Source organism: Sinohyriopsis cumingii, chromosome 12, assembly GCF_028554795.1.
Source record: "Sinohyriopsis cumingii isolate HCF-2022 chromosome 12, ASM2855479v2, whole genome shotgun sequence".
NCBI lineage: Eukaryota > Metazoa > Mollusca > Bivalvia > Unionida > Unionidae > Sinohyriopsis > Sinohyriopsis cumingii.
In genome coordinates, this window is record NC_142972.1 from 84,688,534 (window position 1) to 84,697,895 (window position 9,362).

Below are 9,362 nucleotides of genomic sequence, written 5' to 3' on the forward strand. Positions count from 1 at the left end.
AATATTATATTTGAGAAAACAATGCAACTGAAGGTTTTGGCTGGAAACTAAGGGCGTCGGAGCCAATAATCCAAGAAGTATCATTTACGCTGAGTAAATGAGTGTCACAGAACAGATACTTTTAAATTTTCCTCTTGTAACTATTTTGATACAATGTTAGGCTAGCGATAGAAGCCACACTGTATAATAACAGGTCATAGCTGGGTCCCTCCAACATCGAGATGCAAGTGACGGGACATATGAATGTTTTGTTTAGATCTTAATAAGAATAGTAACAAATATGCATGCCTTTGTGCATCTTGAATTTCCACAAATTTTTGTACTTTCTTAGTTCTTCAAATCCCACCGACATGTCCTGCAAAACCTGATAAACACAGAAGCTGTATTGGAATTTCGAGTAACCTACATTTCCAGCTGAAATCCATTCTGCTCTGCACTGAACTGACCCAGTAATCCAGTCCCTCATAATCAGTAATGCAGAACTGAGTTGGATCAACATAGAAACAAAATTAATGCGCATTCATTCACAATATTACTCAAGATTTCAATTTTAAGTAGACCAAAACTACAATTCGTGGTGAAACTGATGTCGGGCGCGCGACTAAGTTAAAAGCTCGCTCGACGGAGCAATGTATGCATGAGTATTGTTATTGTGTATTGATGAATCTACGATTGTGAATTTATTTTGGAATAAAGAATAAATTCAATTGCATTGTTTCTTGTAATGTTCTTCTGAAAAATACTGCACCCCGCATGACGGTGCAGTATTTTTCGAAAAACTCGTTCATGTTTTCCCATACATTTGCAGTAACCTATAACTCTTATAGTTATCATCACCTTTGGGGAAAAAAACATCTATACGAAAAGTTTAGTTCCGTGAAATACAGTGGCTAGAAGAGGTAAGCGGGACCAAACAAAAGTAATTGCAACAATGTAGGTTAGGTGGCATAAGCCGTAGAACTGAGAAAACAGTTTTAATATTGTTACAAGGCTATCCGAGCGAACCCTGTTCAAACCCCATTGTCGCTTTTTCACCACTAGTTTTCCTTATCTCTTACACTCAATTTTATGTTTAGGAAAATTTAAAATTTAAACAAATAAAAGTACTCTGTTTATACAACTTTATGTCATCTTTGCACATTAATATAATGTATTAGAATTTATTATATGCTCACTTTTTCCCCCGTTAACTTTACATTGTCAGAATTGTTCAATATTACCCGATACTGAACTCGCGCAACAATACACATATAGCATTCACGTGCATAAAGGAACTACTTTCTATTGTAAACAAACAATGGACGCAGACGCTAGCACTTTTGTACACAAATCATGTACACTCGCGTAAGAGGCTCTTTACGTTGTGGTTGTTTAAATTTGTTTCTGAATGAACTAAAACATGTTTCGTGGACTGCAAAAAAACCAAACAGTTGTTTTTGGCACATTCCGCGTTGATACAATGTTACGGATTTAGGCTAGCTACATTATATAACAGATGATAGATAAAGTTCTTACAAATAACATACAAGTAACAAGTCATATACTCTCTTCTTTAGCTGGTGATAAGAATGGCAAAATAAAATATACTTACAGTTTTACATACTGAATTTCCTCAAAATGTATTTTCTTAATTCTGCAAATCCGAATTACATGAGCCATGTCATAGGTTTTAAATCTGTATTATACATTTCGAAATTGTGCTGTAATTTCGATGATAAGTGCATTTGCATCCTCCTTACTGCACTCAAAATGAAATAAGCGTTAAATTCCATAGCGTCTTTGTGATAATTGCAATTGAAAGACTTCATATTTTCCCAACATTATGATTTTAAACATTCAATGACAGAAACAGAAACACATTTGCAGATGTAAACACGCTTCTCCAGCGCCACTTCAATCCGATGTATTTCTTGTATAATTTGCACAGATGAATCCAGTCCAAAATCACAAACTTTTGTCGAATCGAAACAAAATACAAAAATATGTTCATTCCAGATCAAATGGAAAAGTTGTTGCATTGCGCATTCATTCACAATATGACTGCAAATTTCAATTTTAACTAGACACGCCATTTTCTTTCGAAAGTTATGTCGAGCTCAAGACTAAGTTCAAATTTATGTGGGCGGAATTATGTACGCATTAATAATGATGTCATTGTGTAATGAAAAATCTGCGCTTGTGTATTTAGTTTGGAATACGGCATTCATTCATTTACGTTGTTTCTTGTAGTGTATTTTGTTTATATAATTAAACCTTAGGTAGAATTAAAAAAATGAGCATATAATAAAAAGGTTACTGCATTTGTATAGGAAAATATGAATTCGTTTTGTCGGAAGGATATACTGCACTCCCAAGGTCGTGCAGTATTCCATCCCAAAACGAGTTCATATTTTCCTATGCATATGCAGTAACCTGTAAGTCTGTGTTTACAGACGACACCCGTGACTCTGAGTAATTGCTGATGCACAGGGTATAGTGTTTGGGAAGAAGTCCTCGGATCAGGAGGAGATACTGTGAAGGTCCAAAGACAAAGGATCGAGATCGACAAATGCCCATACCTGATACAGAGTGTAGGGCTGATTAGACATCGTCACAAGGATTTGTTTAAGATTGTGGCAGGATTTGTCAATCCTTGCTATCAGGACATCATATGCCCAAGACCTACAGATGTGTCGGGGGCTTTATGCTATTATTTAGGATACTTTTTGTGAGACTATGAAAAAATAATGAAATATAATTTCCGCATCGCCATTTATTTTTGTCGTCATCTGAGTAAGTTAATTTGAAAATAAATTCGTTTCAGGGAAGAATGTGTAACAACTGCAATATTCTATCCACACACAAAATAGCAGTTACAACATATACTTTTTTTTTATCATAAATGTTAAACAAAATTAACTAAAATTTAATTATTTAATAACTAAACACCATTTCACGTCATGAAATAATTTTTAATGAGAAATGGTAGATGGTTCTAATTGTGAAGCTAATTCAACTATTACATTACATTACATTTTGTAAACAGTGCCTTAACGTCATGACGATGCACTCCCTCTCAACCACATGGATAAAAAAATACTGAGGCACTACAACGCTAAAATTTATATGATCACGGCTTAAAATCATTATTCTATCAGAAAATGCAAAAAAGATATCGAATGATTATGTCATAAGGCTGGATATTTTCTGGTTTTCATGTTATACATTTCTAATGCTAATTTTTAAATGGATACATGTCAAGTGTATCTGAGACTGGTTAACTGCACGGTCTTCAATCGTTTAATGTTTATGATTATTTACTGAAAAAGAATATAATTTCTCATACCTTAGTCGATGTCAATACCACGTTTTAAAAGGTGGTCACATACTGCATCTTGTTTACTTTTATCGAAAAAAGAATTCCGGTTCGGAAACAAATTGTAAAAAAACTTTCAATTTCAACTACCTTCATCTATACAATTCTCCGTGAATTCCGACACCAATGGCTACCCGTTAAGGGACTAATTTCTGATTGCAGTTGTTATTTCAATACTGTACGTTTCGATACCAATAACACCTCGGAGCGTGTGATGTAACCCCTCGCCGTCAATATTGTTTGGGATTTGTGCTTCTAAACCTAGATTTTCAAGTTATTACGTTGCGAATAGATTATTTAGCTGATGTTATTCAGGTATCTTGTTAATATAACCTATATACACAAAACAAGCCGCACAGGATTATTTACCACCAACGTTCGTGAATAATTACGATGAACGATGTCATAATTGCCTAAAATTGCGCTCAGTAAAATCAGTATCCACATCCACCTGAATGTACATGTTTCAAGATTTTGTTTTACAATATCTGCATTTAAATAGTCAATGAATTGGAATACGTTCATTAAAAAAAAAATGCGGGTAATTTTAAATAGAGGATTAAGTCACACAAGTTTAGGGTCTCCTCCTAAAAGTGTAACTTCTAGAGTCACGCTAATTTCTAAACAAAATCGTTCTGAAAATCAAGAGAATATGCGAAAATGGCAGATTATATTTTGAAGCATTGTCTTCATTTCTTCTTTAAAAAAAAATCTGTCATATGTTTAGAAAGTCTGCTTTTCACAAATGGAGATGAGAATTTCCCAGCTAAGTTTTTTCAGTTCCAGAATAGACATGACTTACTGAATTAGATACTTCTTCAGACCTATTTAACAAACTAGTCACCTAATTGATTCCCTTTCTACTCCTTTGTATGTTTTGTATGACTATGCGCGATGTACTGTGTTTTATCTGTCTTGTTTACCTTGTTTACTGTTGTACTTTTTGTCGGCCTTGTTTACCCTTTTTACTCGACTGTTGCAATATTTATCGATTTTGTTTACCTTTTTAACTCGACTGTTGCACGAATGATAAATATAACGTGCCATAACCCAAATGGTTTAGAGATGAAATGAAGAAATATTCGCAGTCTATTTTAATGACAAATAGTTATAAACCATATATGCGAAAAATCAGGACTTAAATATTTAAGCGTCGACCATAACTGGATTTAATTGATGAATAAAAGCGAATGCAGGAAAACTTTTTGCATCATATTTATTACGGAAATACAAACTGTACAAAAATTTAAACAATGAGCATTCTAAGAAATATATATATGTATGTTCATGCAAATATTGTTTATTTTACATTAATCTGTGACGATTTACTATTGCACGTGCCCCTTAATGGCAAAAACTATTCAGTGCTGCAAAAAAATAAAAAGACACACACACACACGAAGTAACAAAAAGAAGACAAAACTGCAGTGAAAGCTGATAACAATAGAAGCTATAAACCCTCTGATCGCTTAAACTTGGAATTTAAAAATCAAATAAATTTTCAATCTCATGGTGAACATATTCTGTTTCTAAGGCTGCTATGATGGAATACTCTTTTGAATAATGTTTACATCATTTCACTGCAAAATTATGTTGTTAAATATTTCTAATACACTTCCTTCAAAATATCTTATTATGTCGATTGTATATTTAATTTATCAAATTGTGCCATCTGCATCTGTATTTAAAAAGACAGCGTCTATAGTACTTAGTCCAAAATTCTTCGTAATGACACAATATTAAGGAAGGAAGCTTGGTTTGTAGACTTGACAGCTTAACCTACGACGCCTTGGGCAGGGAGAAGAGGTGGATTAGCAATTTTAGTGTCCAATCCACAGCCACACATACTGCAGGTACAGGAAGTTGGGATTCGAGCGTGGTAGAAGAAATATTGTTGAACTTCAGGGCAAAAAATGACAACCTCACGTTCAACGAATGCTCCAGGGACACAGCTGAAGTCACGATTGCTGCCATAAGCTCCAATATCACACTGCTGCCTCAAGAAACTGTTTCTCCCAGTGTTGTACCTATAATAATAATAATAATAATAATAATAATAATCATCATCATCATCATCGCAAGATTACACGTGATATTCTGATATGGTCCATGCGACACTATTTACTTAGGAACCGTCATCACTTTGAAATACTCCACGAAACAAAATAATCTGAATTTCCTGTTGAACCTTTTTTGGTTCCAACAGATTGAAATTAGTCAACCTAACTTTCTAATTTTTGTTGTTGTTGTTGTTGTTGTTAAGTTACCCTATTTACCGCCCATACTCGCGTCCAACTGCACACTGCAGAGACATATATCTGCCATCACATAATGCGCCTACAGATCTGGGTATTTGCCGTTCGTTATGAGTAATCAGTAAAACAAACAGCATAGACCCCCATCTACAGGAGCATTATGCTACGATAGATCAGGATCTTTGTGGGTTTTTTTGCAGCTTGAATCGACTTATAGGTGAATATATACGGTACTGATTTATAAAGTTGAGTCCCAATGCTAATTGTTCAGCGCCAGATTCATGACCGTAAGAAAAATAAAGTACAGTATTTTGCCAATGTGGCCAATAAATTGGACTTGGTCTGGATTATATATTTAGTCATATTAATCTCTAACTTTTAGTCCTGCAAGCAGTCCCAACCAGAAGAAAACTGAACCAGTCACGGAGCAACAACAGAGACGGGAAACAAATCTCATGTTTTGGATTTGTTCTGTTTGATCATGATTTCGTCAAAAGGTTAGAACTTTAGCTGAGGGAGTATAAACAATATATCATTTGGGTGACGTTTAATATTTCATATTTCAGTCACATGATGTTTCAAAACAGTACGGACCAAAGTTCCCTGTTCGTGAATTCTTTCAAATTTGCAGATATAATACAAGCATAAAAATGATTCTTCTATTGAATTACTATCAAAATAGAGCTTTGACAGAACTACGTCATTTCTCGCAAATTTTTCAAAGCAATTGTAAGGAACGTACTTTGGATGCCAACAACGTGTGTAGTAGAGCTGTTGATTGGGATGGACAACACAGGCCTGGCGGTGGGAGCCGACTGGGGTGTACCACACAGCTTTAATCTCCACTGTCTCACTCTTGCACAAGTTTGTGTATCTGTATGTTGGATGAGCTCTGGAAAGATTGAAATATCATAATAAAATGTAGACCAGATGTTGCATCCGGTAGTTACGTTTAAAATGTTGTAATCAACTACACTTATGGAAATATAATGTTTTCAAAACCTGATACATCCGTTCTTAGTTGTGCTGTTCACAAAGATAATAATGGGAAGATTCCATGCGTCGGTCTTAGAGGCAAGCGTTTGCAAAAATTATTATTATTATTATTATTATTATTATTAAACTTATTATTTTGCTTAAGCATTTTTCATGATTTCAGAAGTAACAAAGTGTCAATACTTTTAATTTTCCACTTAATGTATAAGCATTTCTTCCATACAATTTGTCAAATGATGAGAATACCTAAAATTACGGATTGGTTCTGATACTCTATACAACCTTTGACAAAAGCTATCTCCTACATCTTATAATTAATTATAGTAATAATAAATAGTTCCACGTTTCACCTTTGCGTTGCCCATGCTTATTAAATATTTTGCTATTCACAAGTAAAGGACACTTACCCTTCCATACCCCAGTTGTCGAAGGTGGCACACTTCTTTGTATTAGATATATAGTTGGCAAATTCAATGTTTTGTGGCAAATTAAGGTATTTGGTATCAGCATCCCTAGAGAAAAGAAAATCACTCTTATTGTTTTATTCTGTATATGAACCTATTAACTCCATCAATTAGTAAACATATCATTACGCTATATATATATATATATATATATATATATATATATATATATATATATATATATATATATATATAGAGAGAGAGAGAGAGAGAGAGAGAGAGAGAGAGAGAGAGAGAGAGAAAGAGAGAGAGAGAGAGAAAATAGATATGTGTGTGCGTGTGTTTCGTTTCGTTCAGAAAGTGTTATTAAAAATTATCATGCAAATGCTTTTAAGTGTTTCATCTGGTGATGCGGGAGGTCGTGGGTTCGATCCCCGGTCGAGTCATACCAAAGATTTACAAAAATGGTACTAACATCTGCATCGCTTGGTGCTCAGTATTAAGAGGTTAGTGTTAGGACTGGTCGGCCTGGTGTCAGGATAAAGTGACTGAGTGTGACATCATGCTACATGTCTGTGGCATGATGCCCCAGTGCTAGACATCACTATAATCTCTCACACTGCAGACATCGCAGTGATATGACTGAAATATTGTTAAAGCTACGTGAAAAATACAAATCAAACACACACACTCACTTAAGTGTTTCGTGATTGTCTTGAGCTTTAATTCTGAGCCAGTGTCTACTAGATATTCGATTATACATGTGCGTATATTAAATGACGAATATATTCTTATCCATTTAATAAATAAATAGACATTAAAACTCATCACAGTCCCAATAGACATTAAAAACTCATCACAGTCCCAATATACAATAAAACTCATCACAGTCCCAACATATATAGGACGAGACTTACGCAGCGTAAGAGAGCTTATCCGTGCAAACGTCCTTTTCCAGCCAAGCTACGTTGTCGTATCTCCAGTCACAGTTGCTGTTGATAGGAAGCTGGAAGTTAAACTGTGCACTACAGGCACCGAATAGGGTGATCAGAAGAACTAGGCTCTGAAAAAGTAAAATGGGATCAAAATCACACAAAATTGTTTTGTCTAGATTTATTAAGCAACACCGCCAACATCACAACCTCGGTATGTATCATCCAGGACTGAACATACAACATAAAAAAAAATTTGCATATACAAACAGGAAAAGATAGCCCTCTAACGCGTTACCAACATATATGTAGTTTTCACCTGTCTACAGAAGTAACAGACTTTTAATTCCTGATTCCAAGAACTTAATGTACAGAAAGAATCCGACAGTCACTTTCGGAATGCGGCAATTTTGCAATTTCGCTTATCTACAATATTTGTCACAAGAATGGCATGGTCTCAGAGAATTTATCGATGCTCTCTATTTGATGTGTTTTGAAAAATGTTAAGTTTAGATAATCAATTGTGGTCAAATCTCAAAGCTGACTAATTATAACATCATAGAATAGGAAAAGTTAAACTTTTAACTAGATGGCTACTCAACTGCGGTAAATATGTGTATATTTCTTAAGTTTCGACATACCATTTTCGTTTTATCCATCTTGTATCTCTGCCACTTGGTTTGTGACTCCAAAGAGCCGTCAACGGCTATATATACAGTCCCTGTCAAGGAAAAATATGTACAGGTTGTGTTTGATTGGTCGATGTAAAATGAGACGTAAGCATGGAATACCTTTTGACAAATAACAAATTATTCCCTCGGGCAAACGAAATCAGTCAAAGAAAAATGTAAACATAGGAACGTCACAACCAACACCAACACGGTTTCGGCGACAATCAATCTAGCTGAAGACAAAAATATAACCACAAAATATCACAGTAATACAATGAACTTGAATAATACCGATTTAGCAGTTACGTAATTGATAACCAGTTGTGTCATCCTACGTAACAGGTCACATTAATATCTGTTTTTAATACAGTGCTGATCAATCGATCGTGAAATTTCGCCGTCTGATTAGAGACATAGTTTCCTGTTCCACCATTAATACCTTTTTTGTTTATGCTTGGTCGTGCCTAAAGGCGAACATTTGGCGGCGTTAAAGTTTGCAAAATTGCATTGACAATTTTGTTCCACGAAAACAGAACGGTTTATACCGAAGTATTTTGACCTATTTGATGTGCTAAATAATGATACAATAAAGTTCTTATAAAATCTGGGCAAATTCAACTTCTGATTAAACAAATCTCTCGCAAAATTAACACTCCACATATGAAATGCAATATTATTGTTACTTTGTTTCAGTAATAAGATTCACGAAAATATAAACAATTATTTTTAATAGCGGCTGATAAATTTCG

General features: G+C 34.6%; 1 protein-coding gene across 1 annotated transcript; it reads right to left on the reverse strand.

Annotated features, from left to right (window-relative positions):
* Positions 1-4,993: 4,993 nt before the first annotated feature.
* Positions 4,994-8,645, reverse strand: LOC149786891 (uncharacterized). Its single transcript, XM_089977413.1, has 5 exons — positions 8,584-8,645; positions 7,928-8,073; positions 7,014-7,118; positions 6,353-6,502; positions 4,994-5,382 (listed from the first exon to the last, which is right to left on the reverse strand). Exons 1-5 carry the CDS (start codon positions 8,599-8,601, stop codon positions 5,130-5,132), a joined length of 672 nt encoding a protein of 223 aa, XP_089833539.1. The 5' UTR covers positions 8,602-8,645; the 3' UTR covers positions 4,994-5,129.
* Positions 8,646-9,362: the final 717 nt, after the last annotated feature.

Coding starts and splice junctions, on each gene's coding strand:
- LOC149786891 (XM_089977413.1), bottom strand. Junction 6,503..7,013: donor GACAACTGGGGTATGGAAGG/GTAAGTGTCCTT, acceptor CAATCTTTCCAG/AGCTCATCCAACATACAGAT. Junction 5,383..6,352: donor ACACGTTGTTGGCATCCAAA/GTACGTTCCTTA, acceptor TTATTATTATAG/GTACAACACTGGGAGAAACA.